This window comes from Anser brachyrhynchus (genome assembly GCF_964034855.1).
Source record: "Anser brachyrhynchus genome assembly, chromosome: 13".
In the NCBI taxonomy this organism is placed as follows: Eukaryota; Metazoa; Chordata; class Aves; order Anseriformes; family Anatidae; genus Anser; species Anser brachyrhynchus.
The window spans coordinates 17,717,003-17,728,961 of record NC_137708.1 but is presented as its reverse complement, the minus strand read 5'-3'; the positions used below and the strand labels follow the sequence as shown (position 1 = coordinate 17,728,961).

Sequence of the window (11,959 nt, the reverse complement as noted above, 5' to 3'; positions counted from 1 at the left end):
CAGCTGCTTGTTTCAGGGGGGGGGTCACACTTCCCAGAGCCGTTCCAGCTATAATTTGATGTTGCCCTTCTGTAAGAGTTTGGAGTTTAGGAAATTTATCAAAAGTCCAAAGCCTTTTTATAGATGGTCTTAATCTTCACATTGATCAGAAAATACATGGTTAGTTGTTAAGGAGCACCAAAAAAAAGGGCTAGCAAGAAATCTACAATATAAAGACAATTTTATTGCCAATAAGCTCTTAAAACTCTTTGTTTTTTTTTTTTTTTTCCTGTTTCAGTAGGACCTTATTCTTCCTGATGAAAATCCGGTCATAGCATCTCTCATTAAAAATAAAATTATTTTGAAATAAATAAATATATAAAATAAATATCATATACATTTTATAAATAGTTTTGTCCCTATGCACAGTATCCATGCTTACATCTGAATAATGTTCCTCACCCCCTTCCCACCCCAACAGCAGGAAACACCCCACACATCAGGACCAGTCCTTGTAGCATCATCCACGTAGCAAACTCCTGGGCCGCTGAAGCAGGGCACCATTTGAAAGGTTTCTTCTTTGCCGGTAACTATCCCAAGCTTATCAGCAGCATCTGTAGCAGTTCTGTGGTCTTTTGTTTTCTTCCTTTCTCTTTTTTTTTTTTTAGTTGTTTTTATTTTTTCCCCCCCCTAGTGATCAAGTTTGCTCGCCTATTTGTTCCTTTAAGCAACCATAACATTGAATATTCAGCCTCTCTGACAGCCACCGAGTAAAGAAAGTGAATGAAAATGAAAGATTATATGTAGGGTTCCCTCCCTTCCCCTATCCCCACCCCCATAAATAACCCACGTTCGATATACGCTTGAAACAAGGAGGAACAGCAGTGTCTGAATTCAATGTAAGTGCTTTCCTATGTCATCTACATTTACAGGAATGATGGAATGACTATTAATATAGTGCTCTGGGAAAAAGCTTGGGAGCCCAAGTATGTACACTGACGGGGCAGCTGCAGGAAACATCACCTGTAGTGGAAGAGGTCTCTGTACATTGCAGGTATTTTGGCAGGGTCCACAGGCCTCGGTAAAAAGTGAGTGAATTTCTGATGTCTCTTAGTCCTGTATCCCTCACGGGGGGAGCCGTCCTTGTTCAGCGCCACGTAGTAATGCCTCTCCGAGTCGGGATGCTTGTAGAGGGTCGAGGCGTACGTGTTGTACCAGTTCTCTTCAAACTGTTCTCGGAAAACGCACTCCCTTGTGAGCTTCTTCTGCGTTGGGGCAGAGATGTGAGAAGAAAAAGATGGGTGTCAAAAAATAAAAATAAAAAAAAAAGATCTCTTCCTATTTCCTTCACTTTCTTTTCCTATAATTTTCCTAGCTACCTGCTTCTGGCTCCCCTGAGGAGGGGACTGTGCTGCTGGGGATGATTCTCATGGGTGAAAGCTGGAAATGGGCACAAGCCCGGGCCCAAAGACCTCCAAAGCTGGAGGAGGAAGGAGACGGAAGGAGAAGGTGGGTGTGCATTTTGCAAAGGCCCTCCATTAAAAATAAAACACGGCTGCAGCAAAACTCCAAACCTGGCAGCCACATGTCTGTGGTCGAGGTGTGAACGTGGAGATTGCTGCGTTGGCTGTGGGACCGGCACCTGTCTGGGGAAGGGGGTGTCCAGTTGGGGCCGTCCCCCCGGCAGCCCCACGCACAGGTGACACACACAGCGAACGCACGCTGCGGCGCGAGGCACCTCCCGGCAGGACGAGCGAGCAGCATGTTTGAAAGTTCAAGGCACATAATAATACACACTGCAATACGAATGAAAGCATTCCTCAGGCCTTTCATCTTCTGAAGCGCCAGATAGCTGTGATGTGAGGGCATAACAAGACGTGGGGAGGTCTGGATGGGGAGCAGCGCCCCGGGGATGCCTAACCCCAGGGAAGATTTACGGCGGCGATAGGTGATGCGATGAGTGCGTGCCAGCACCGGCCTCGGCGCAAGGCCAGCACATGGCCGGGGCATCACACGCCGGGTTTGGGGGATGGATGCCACCGGTGTCACGTAGCCACAGCCCCTTGAGCCCTTACCCCGGGGGCTGCTGGCAGCACGTGGTGGCTTTTCAGGCAGTGGCCATCATCCGTGGGCTCTGATCTCTCCCGTGCCAGCTGTCGGGCTGGGCCGGGTCGCAGCGAGGAGCGGGGCTGTCCCCAGCCCCACCAGGACCTGGGGGGCTCTGGGGTGGCTGCACTGAGTGCCAGGGGACCCGCAGACCCCATGGGGATCGCCCAGGAGGGGCTCAGGCCTTTCAGATGAAAGGCGGGCTGCAGACGTAGGATGCTAGAACATTACAAAGACTGTACCCACACGGTAAACTATTTGGGTAGGGAATGTGTCTTATCTATGCTGTATGGAGTGCTAAGTAAATGTTATTGCCTGCAGTGGATGTTTTGTAATAAGATACAGGAGCTCACCTGCGCTCAGAACCTGTTTTGAATGTTTTGCTGCTAATTAAATAAACCCTGAGGAAACTCATGAGTCCTCCAAAAGCCTCCGCCACAGCTCGTGTCATCTGAGAGCAGGGGAACTGCAGGTTTCTCTTCCCAGATCTGTCAATGAACATGCACTTCTTCCCCTCCTAGGATGGCACCTACTCAAAACACACTGGAAGCTACTGACTAACTGAAGTGCAGCGCTGCTGCGTTGTCCCCACCTGCATGCCTTTCACTGGGCTGTTTGGAGGCACTGGGTTTCTGTACAACATTTTGCAGGTCCCGGGTGACTCCGCAGGTTGTCATTTATTTTCCTCCCAGCCCTGGGTTGTCCCCACTGAGCCTGAGGCGATGCAGGGCACTGCCCAGGACTCTTACTGCTCCAGGTACTTGCTTCTATTCCTGAAATCGGTGGAAAACGTAGCAGAAGCGGTGGGACACAGCTAACAGGGCAGGCTGACGGGCACTCCCCAGAGGACCTCGTGTGTCTTTGTGGCAGTGGTTGACTCTGGTGTTTGATGCTGCTAAATCAATAAGCGCAGCATGCAAAGTTGGCACTGAGGGGAACACTACACTTGCAGAAATTTTAAAAATACCACTCCCCTGCAATCTCCTCAAATACCATTGTAATGCTAATGCTGTTGTTACACACTGCTTTATGGACCTGTAAGTAAGAATGCTGTAGTGGCTTTCCCTTTTGAAAAGCCATCATTGCACAACCCACATATTACGTATTTTAAAACTTCAGGGTTATTTGGGGACCTGGCTTGTGACTTTTGTACAATTCAGATTGGTGGTCACTGTCATCCCTGCAGTGTCCAGTGTGTTTTCTAGTGTGCAGGATGCAACAACAGAGAAAACTCTCATGATTATGCCTTAAGGTCAATTCTGTTTCCAGGTAGTCTTGTAAAACTGTATTTTTGTTATTTCTGTGAGGTAGCATTAAGACAGGCCCTGGAACTTAATTAACTCTGTTGATTCATGATCAGAGCTGCAGGGCTTGAAAGCAAAGGAGATACGCAGGTTTGTGCCCTCATTTTCAGCGTGAATGAGTACAAGCTGCAATTCCAGGAGCTGTTGAAGAGCCTTGGATTTTAACAGGAGGGGTCCTGCTGCATGGTTTTAGGCTTGAGCCTATTTCTGAAGTTTAAAATTTCTGTGTTTTATGGATTCCTGGTGACTTTACCTTTTATCTGTCTTGCATGCTTGTAATGTAATCACTGTCTCTGCTCTTTTGTTTTGGGTAGATATCATTAAGGAAGTGAAGTGGAAAAAGAAAAGTTATCAATCAATGCTAGTACTTGATTATCTCATATAAACTTCAGTACCTGAACCTTAAAAGTAGTGAAAGTGGCTATAGCAGTCTCAGTAGATGGGAATCGGAGAAGAAAAGATGATGGAAACTTATGTTTTATCATTACTGTTCTCGAAGAAGTTTTCTGAAGGCTTCTCTATGTGCATTGAACACGAGGTTAAAAGTTCTACACTATGAGGTTGATCTGGCTTGGGCAGAGGAAGTTTGTGCCTTCCACTTTGGTTTAAAGCCGATTTATTTTGTCATTTTAAAATTATTGTGATCCACCCTTAAAAAAATCAGTGTCCTCACATAGGGTGGTGATCTAGAAAGATGCATTTAAAAAAACCACACCCTGGTGATGAGTTGAATTCAAGGCAATGGGGCATCTGATGAAAAAGCACTGATGCAGTGCAGCAGCTACAGAAAAATAACCTTAAAAAAAAAGCTATCTAGAATGCAATTAATTTTCAGAATAGAAGCAATTCTTCTAGCTAACTAGAAATAATTATTTTATATTGAATTAAATAATTAGGAATTGAGTCCTGTAGGAAGGACTCTGCCCAGCTACTGAGACCTGGCATTTTGATTACAAGCCTAAACACTCAAGTAGAAGTGAGCAGAGGACAGCTTGGCTCTCTTTGAGTCAATGGGGACTTAACCCATGATGGCAAAGCTCTTACTGGGTGCACCCATGGGGGACCTGCAGCATTTCAGCCCCATCTACTGAATTAGGTGTTAAGGAGTTTGTGTTGAGAGGAAAGCTAGCAAGAAGTTTACTTGTGGCTTTTGGCAAAACAAGAAAAACTTCAGTCTGAAAGGGTATTTTTAGAAAATTATGAGAAACTTCCCTAAAGTCCTAAAAGGAGTTGTAGAAAATGCTATAATAAAAATAACACTTATACCACACTTCCAGCTTCCATGAGAGAACTATAACACAAATGTAAGACCTGCAGATACATGCAGATCCTGAGCATGTGGGCAATAAATGTGATGTTACTTGTGAAAATATTCAAATACCACCTGTTTTTATACTAAATTTCCCTCCTGTGCCTTTAGTTGACCATTCCTGCCCTGTTTCCAAAAGGCTGAAGGCCAGTAAACTCCCACAAAGGGCTCGGGGGCTGCACCCTGTGCTGGACATCGCTGCGTGAGTGCATCCCCCTCCCTGTAATCCCCTGTTTTGTATCTGTCACTGGTGCTCTGACACCAGTGGGTAAGATGGAGGAATGTGGCACCACAAGGACTTTGGAGGCCTGTGATGGACACAGCTGGTGTCACTGATGAGGCCCCACAGCCTGGAATGCTGTATATTTCATATCGTCAGGAGATCTGAAACTTACCGACCCATACAGCTCGCCTCTCTCGTTCATGCCGAGGTAGAGTCCCGAATCCACCCCACGGATACTAACCAGCCCCACCGCCAGGCTGATAAACTCCAAAATCCCTAAAACAGAAAAGGAATGCAAATCATACAGGTGACAAAACTGACACCAGGCTCAAGTGACAAACATGAAACAGCATTTCCCAAACACAGAGCTTCTCACAGACCTTGCTTGCTTTATTTATAACTGCACAGTTCTTAAATCTCTAGTCCTACACGCATGCAATCCTTCAATTTCCACTCCAAACTTCTCCCCAGCATTATGAACTTGACTTGTCCAAGGGAAATGACCTTTACTAATGAGAAAAGGAGTGCTAGGCGTAGCTGTTGCTTTTATTTATTTTTTTTAATCACCAAAAAGAGAGATGCAGAAACGTGTGCCTGGCCCACTAGCAGTTTTACAAGACTCTTACCACACTGGGTCTTTCTTCTTCACCGAAAGCAAAGTGAGTTTTGTCCCCACAGAGCTTCTGGTATGAGAAGACAGCCCCACACAATTTAAAGTGATGATTTCAATAAAAATAAATAAAAAGCACTAGAAAAGGTGTTTGTGAGGCTTGCCCTGTTCCCGCTGCTGCAGTGAGGTGCTTGCCACCCCAAAATGTATGCAATCTTCAGGGATAAAACCAACTTCAGATATGCACAGGTAGAAACGCACCTGCCACCTGCCCCCTTCAAGCTCCATGGAAAAGCCTCCCGGCGGTGCTAGAGGGACTGTGTTAGACTCTGAATATATCACATGCTCCCAATCCAGAGGTCGCAGGCAGTTTTTGCCCACGTCCAGCACTGAATGAGTTAGCCAGGAGGTTGCAGTAGAGGCAGGAAGAGGGTTCTCACCATCCCAGATATGTCTAATGAATGGGTAGGGCGTTTCCATTGACAGGAGGGCAAAGTTGCTCTAACCTTTAGCTTGGCTCCAGGTGCCTTAATATAGCTCCCAAAATGTCCAGTCCCGAGCAATCGCCCCTTGCCTCTCCGATCGGGTTACCTCCCAGAGCTCCTCTGAAAAGTATGCCTTGGGTCTAAAACCACCGCGTGACGTACGGCCACCTGAGCCGGCTGACTCCAGCGGCAGTCAGCCCTCGGCTCTGGAAATGGATCTTCTGCACGGTCAGGTGTGGATGTGATGACTTTCAGAGGGTGTCACCGCCTAAATATAGGACAGATACACAGCCACGGACCCCTCGGCCCGGCGCAGACGGGTTTGTCAGGTGCTGGCAGCCACACCAGTTGCAAGAATTAGTCTTACTGCCTCATGTCAGACTTTTTGTCTACGCTACGGCTCGTGTGTCTGATCCAGCCCTCCCTGGAGCCAGCAGGTGCTGCGGGGTGGAGATGAAATTCGGACTCAGGAGCTGGAATTCCTTGAGACAAACACGAAAGCTAACAGACAACTTGAATTTTAGACCAGTGCAGAAATTTGCCAGGCTGAAATATGCCCAGCTACACTCAGAGCAGGGTAACTTGTCCTCCGTGGGGCTTTGGGCTCCTGGAGACCAGCACAATGCATCATTGCATTCGTTTTCTATCGGATCCTACAAAACACAAAGAAAGCACAGCCTTTCCAAATGTCCCACGTTTTCTTCAAGGGACTCCAGAATTACTGGTTTCCCAGAGAGTCGGTTCTTTCCTTTCCCCCGCGTGCCCAGGCTGGGACACACGTTGCCTTCAGAGCAGGCAGTGCGCACGGGCAGCCTTCCAGGGCAGGCAGACCAGGACCTGGCTCTGCTCTTCGGGCACCTAGCTTCAGGGTTTCTTATCTGAAAAGAGGTATGAGCAGGGAGGGAAGAGGTGCAGGATGAAGCATTTTCTTCTGCCTCCGCTCCCCACCAGTCCTGAAACATGGAGCAAGTTACCGAGCCGCTGTGCACTTCCCTTTCCCCACCTGTAGGACAAAAATGAGGACAGCCGCTATTTCTGAGTAACGGGAACTTCACTCAACCCTCTTTGAACAGTGGTACGGTTATTCAGAAAAATAAAGAAAAAAGTAATACAGGGGGAAAGGAGTAGAGGGATCCCTAGAAATGGGGTGTCCTTCCCAGGCTGATGACAAGTGGATATTCAAGTGAAAAATGTCTGATAACTGGAGAGCCATAGATTGACCTCCTTACTGGCACTAATTGGGTTGGTTGGTTTGCTTTTGGTTTTAGATTTACCTTCAGTCGTCCCTGGGAAGCAGGAAAATGCTCCCAGTCCTGTTTAGGAACTGAGGGATGTTTGAGAAAGGGAAGCAGAAAGCTCTTCTTGAGTTTACCCACCAGCAGGCTCTGTCTGTGGCATTTGAAGCCAATCTCCAAAGACCTGGTAAGGGCATCCCAGAGCAGCGCTGGCCCTTCCCAGAGGGCGAGACACCTCTCCTCTGGTGCACGTTAGCTGTGCACTTGCTGTTCTTGCAACTGAGATTTCTGCAAGGTGGACCTGTGACAACCTCTTCTGACAATGTCACTTGCAGTACTCCCCTCTCCTGATCTCTGATGGCACTTGGAGACGGGCACGGAAGACAACTCTGTTGAAATAGCATTAAGAACGTAACTTAAACCCACAAAAGTCAGGAGACGGAGTGAAGGCTGAAAAAATGTGGGCAAATATCCATCCTGTCCTTAGCTCACTCCAATTGCTAGACAAAATTGCAGCTTCGTACATCTGATCTCCAGCAGCACAGGGAGTGGCCACTGGGGCCAGATCAAGAATTTTCTTTCGAATTGTAGCGGTGTATTTTTGTGGTAGACCATGAGGTGTTTTTTTTTTTTCCCATTTCTCTTGTTTTCTTTTCCCTCAGGACTTGCTTCATTTTTCATGCTTTGATTATTCATTCTGTTTGTTCTTTGAGTCTTTTTAGATAATATTAGGAGAGATTTGATTAAGGCTCCAACTGGATTCATTTAACACCAAAGCACTGAATGATCTCCTGAGCGCTGTGGCGGCCAGCCCCACACGCTCTCGCATTACTATAAACTATCCCTCAAAGAACAATTCAGCTTGCTGCACCTGTCTCTTCCTACATGACTGTATTGACGAGCCGGGGTACAGAAACAACCTCAGATGTTGTATCAATGTCTACAAACCTAAAGCTTCAGCTAAAAACCTCAACAACTGTTTGGGAACAGGTGCACTGGAGTCTGAATGTCAAAATCTACTGCAAAACTTTCTCTGGAGGTTTCACCAGCTTCTCTAAGAGGCTCTGTTACAGATCCATTACCAGATTTGTACCCGAGAAGAGCTTTGTTTACTCCCTTTAGTAGTCTCCAGCACTAACTCGAGGCCTTTTCCTCTCCTCCCTTGCACTGAAGCGCTGTTGGAGTCGCTTGTTGAATGCTGGTGTAAAACAGACTCAAGGCAGAAGGGGAGCAATTCCTCCTGGCAAGGATTTTCCTGGCAGACTTATCTCACTTCCCTCCTCAGAAGGATTCTTCTCGTAGGGGTGGTAATGTCAGTCCAAACCCTCTCCAACCTTTGACCATCCTTTATGTCTCTGTACAAGAAGGTTCCTAGCAGATGCAGTGAGAAGACAGATACATTTTTTAAAACGCTTCCATTTTTTTTCTGGGATGACTCAGGTGGAGCTGCCAGTTCAGAGAGCGTTTGGGCACTCCTCTCGTCTAAGAATGAGCTTTCTTCCAAGGATCCTGAAGGGCTTCACCAAACTTTGCGTTAAGCCTCCTCTAGGAAAAATAAGCTGCACGCTGTCATTCTTGTGTGAATCTGTATTTTTACAAGTATAAAATGTCACATTCCAGGAGACAGGTGTGATTTCAGAAAGCTCCAGTCCTCAACAGATGAGAGGCAATAGTTGCTGTGACTGCTCAGGAGCTGTGGGTAGATGCTTCTGCTGCTTTCCCTGTTTCCTACGGGCACATCCCTTGACTTCTGTGGTACGAATTAATCTCTCCCTTAACCCTTCCTGTTAGGACCTCGACTGCCATCACCAGGGCTTCAGCTCATTATTTTTCTCCCTGAAAGACCTGGATGTCCTACACATCTGCTAACTTCTGGGAAGGTGCAGATACTGCCTGTCTTTTCCTGAACCCCTTCCAGTAATCAGAGATAGGGATACAAAGTCCAGTTCCAACCTACATCCCTTCTGCAGCTGCATATATGCCTGTGCCGGGGCGTCCCTGCGAGCCATCCATGGAGCAAGCACATTAATAATCTGCTCGTGAGATCAGGGAGCACCTTCCAGCCATGTGCGCTTGATCTGCCAAACCATCATACAGGGTTTCTAAGTATTTCCCCAGGTGCCCCTAGATTTAAGGCAGCTTCAAACTGCTACCCTGAAAACCTCTCTAGCTCCGTATCCCTCAGTTTAGTTTTGTAGTTCCCCAGCACCGTACAGCCTGCCTGTTTCTGTAATAAGTTACTGCTTTGTGCCTGCTGCATGCAAAATTTAGGAATGCATCGATACACGACATCCTAATACAAACCATACCAGTAACATTGGAATTTAAATATTCATGGCTACTGAATGCAGATGGTGAATACTGTGTGCCAATACGTTATTGCTTTGAGTCTCTGCTGCAGCGAGATTCAGTCCAACTTTATCTGAACATGAGGATTCCAGTCTAATCCTGTGGGGCTTTGTCCTGCAATTACAACAAATAACTATTTATTTTACACTGCCTCTGGGAAAACCCTGAAGCAGAAAACTATAATATTTTATATCTGAAGTCTGGTCTAGTTTACGTAGCTGGATGCTGACTGCTAAAACGCTTAGGGAATGCCAATGTTTCAATTTATTGAACACACTGTGTGACTTAAGCTTAAGTGTGCAAAATTCATGAAAAGTTTTAGCCTGTTTAATGCATTCTTCCAAAATTTGTTTGGAAATACATTTATTTTACTCAATCTTTTAAAAAAAATGGGACTGAGATAGATGTAGCCATCTGAAACGGTTTACCCATATAAAGATAGGTAAAAAAAGAAAAAAAAAGAACTGGCAGATTAAACTAACTTGGCAGATTAAACTAAAAAGCAAACAGATGCAGTGGGTTCGCTTTCAGTTTCTTTTAAAAGGTTAAAAGATATGTGTCTTTCGGGAGGTAATTAAAGAACACTTGCCCCATGAGCCCATTAGTACCTTACTCTGACCTGCAGGTTATGACTTTCTTGTTGATTTAGGCAGGGACATGTTACACACACACCTGGTGTTTATGGAAAGCACAGTTCACAGATAAGCTTTTCCAATTGTTCCAAAAACCTGCCTTAAACTAACAACAACAATAGCGGCAGCGGCGGAGTTCCTGAAGTATCAGAAAGCACCGGTTGCAAACAATTAAAGGCAAAAAAGAATTCCCTTCACCGAGGAGTTAAATCACTTGAAAACTGTAAAAAGTCTTGCGAACACTTCTTGCAACCTGTTGACAACATAGCTGAGATCACTGGCATGGGACTTGTTGATAGCTTACCCAGACACCTGCACTAGATGCTGAAGTAGCGGGAATTTTTTTTAGCTCTGCTCAAACTTACTGTACTCCTTCGCCTGTGGCTTGGGATGCATTTTTTGAAGATTACATATAGTCTCATTAGAGATCCCTGCTCTTGTGTGACACAGATACAAGCTCTGAAGTCTTCCAGCTTTATCCCAGACAGCAAGGTAAATCCACAGCGCTCTGCCTATTGTTCCGTCTTCTCCTTTTGGAGGTCCCCTAAGCACTTTTTCCCCTTCAGCTTCCCCTTTCCTTTCCAACAACCTCCCAAAACAGAGCTTCAGACGCCAATCCAGCCAACCGATCCCTGCCTGCTTGGGGGAGACATTCCTAATGAAATTCACGCAAGGAGAAGAAATCACGTTAGCTCACAAATATCTGCCGAGGCCAAAAGAAGAAGGAGAAAGGAAAAAAAATACCCGAAAAAGAAATTTCTGGCTTTTTCCGACGTGCTCCCTCCTTTCTTTTGCCTGCCTTAGTTTTAAGTCCAGGGGCATAGGCAGAGCTGAAGCGGCCGTCCCACTGTCCCCCCATCCGCTTTTATTTTTTTTTTTTCTCTTTTCCCCCCTCTTTTCTTTCCTAAGGCTCGTCCCTGTGCACCTGCGGGGACGCCGGGAGGGGAGGAAATCGGAAAACACAACCCGCCCGCATCGCCGGCGAGCGAGCGCGTTTGTTTAGGAGGCTAATTATATCCGGCCGCTTTAGGCTGCCGGGCTAATTAATTAGCGGGGCCGGGGGAGGCACCTGCCGCCGGGCCGGGCCGCCACCTGCCGCCGGGAGCCCTTACCGAAGCGGCTGTGGTCCTGCCGGGTGCCGTGCACCGTGCCGTTGGGGAAGATCTCCAGGTGGAAGCCGGTGCGGCAGTAGAGCTGCCGCCGCCGCAGGATGCCCTTGAGGTGAGCGAAGTCGGTGGGCGAGCCGCGCTGCAGCCGCCCCTCGATCTGCCCCAGGCGCTCGTTGAGGAAGCCGGCCGGGTCGGCGAGGGGCAGCCCGGCCAGAGCCGGGGGCAAGCCGTGCAGCTCGGGGTCCAGCGCCCCCAGGAAGCCGCCCACCTCGGCCATGGGGCCGCGGGCGAGCAGCGGCCCCCTCAGGGCCCCCTCAGAGCCCGGCCGGCCCCGCACGGCCCGCCCCGGCTCCCCGCGCCTCCCATGGCTGGCTGGGGCCCGCTCGCGGATGCAAACGGCACTTTATATACGTACACACTCCCCTTACATTGACATATTGGATATTTAAATGCAAGCCACACCTCACTGGCATCCCCTTTGGCTATCGCCTTTTTTTTTTTTTTCCTTTCTCTAATCCTTTTTTTTTTTTTTTTAAATAAAAGCTTCACTCCCTCTTTTATTATGAGAAAAAAAAAAAAAACGGCAGGGAAAAGCTACACGCGAGGCTCCGGGCAGGT

The 11,959-nt window shown here is 47.3% G+C and overlaps 2 protein-coding genes and 1 long non-coding RNA gene across 9 annotated transcripts in view; 1 reads left to right on the top strand and 2 right to left on the bottom strand.

Moving 5' to 3' along the window:
• Nucleotides 1-626: 626 nt before the first annotated feature.
• Nucleotides 627-11,794, bottom strand: FGF16 (fibroblast growth factor 16). Its single transcript, XM_080553946.1, has 3 exons — nt 11,345-11,794; nt 5,094-5,197; nt 627-1,244 (listed from the first exon to the last, which is right to left on the bottom strand). Exons 1-3 carry the CDS (start codon nt 11,616-11,618, stop codon nt 999-1,001), a joined length of 624 nt encoding a protein of 207 aa, XP_080410072.1. The 5' UTR covers nt 11,619-11,794; the 3' UTR covers nt 627-998.
• Nucleotides 8,761-11,112, bottom strand: LOC308177152. The gene is made up of 2 exons (XR_013938926.1): nt 10,977-11,112; nt 8,761-10,887 (listed from the first exon to the last, which is right to left on the bottom strand). It is a non-coding gene; the product is annotated as an uncharacterized lncRNA (long non-coding RNA).
• LOC308177150 (uncharacterized protein) overlaps nt 11,316-11,959 on the top strand; it is a 23,423-nt gene continuing 22,779 nt past the window's right edge. For 4 of the 7 annotated variants that reach the window (XR_013938921.1, XR_013938922.1, XR_013938923.1 and 1 more), the window contains exon 1: nt 11,316-11,453. Coding sequence is in view for 3 of the 7 variants with exons in the window: in XM_080553947.1 (XP_080410073.1) it covers nt 11,443-11,453 (11 nt within the window). In the remaining 4 variants the exon portion in view is untranslated. The remainder of the gene's footprint in view (nt 11,454-11,959) is intronic. The other 3 variants (XM_080553947.1, XM_080553949.1, XM_080553948.1) reach the window with 1 other exon arrangement.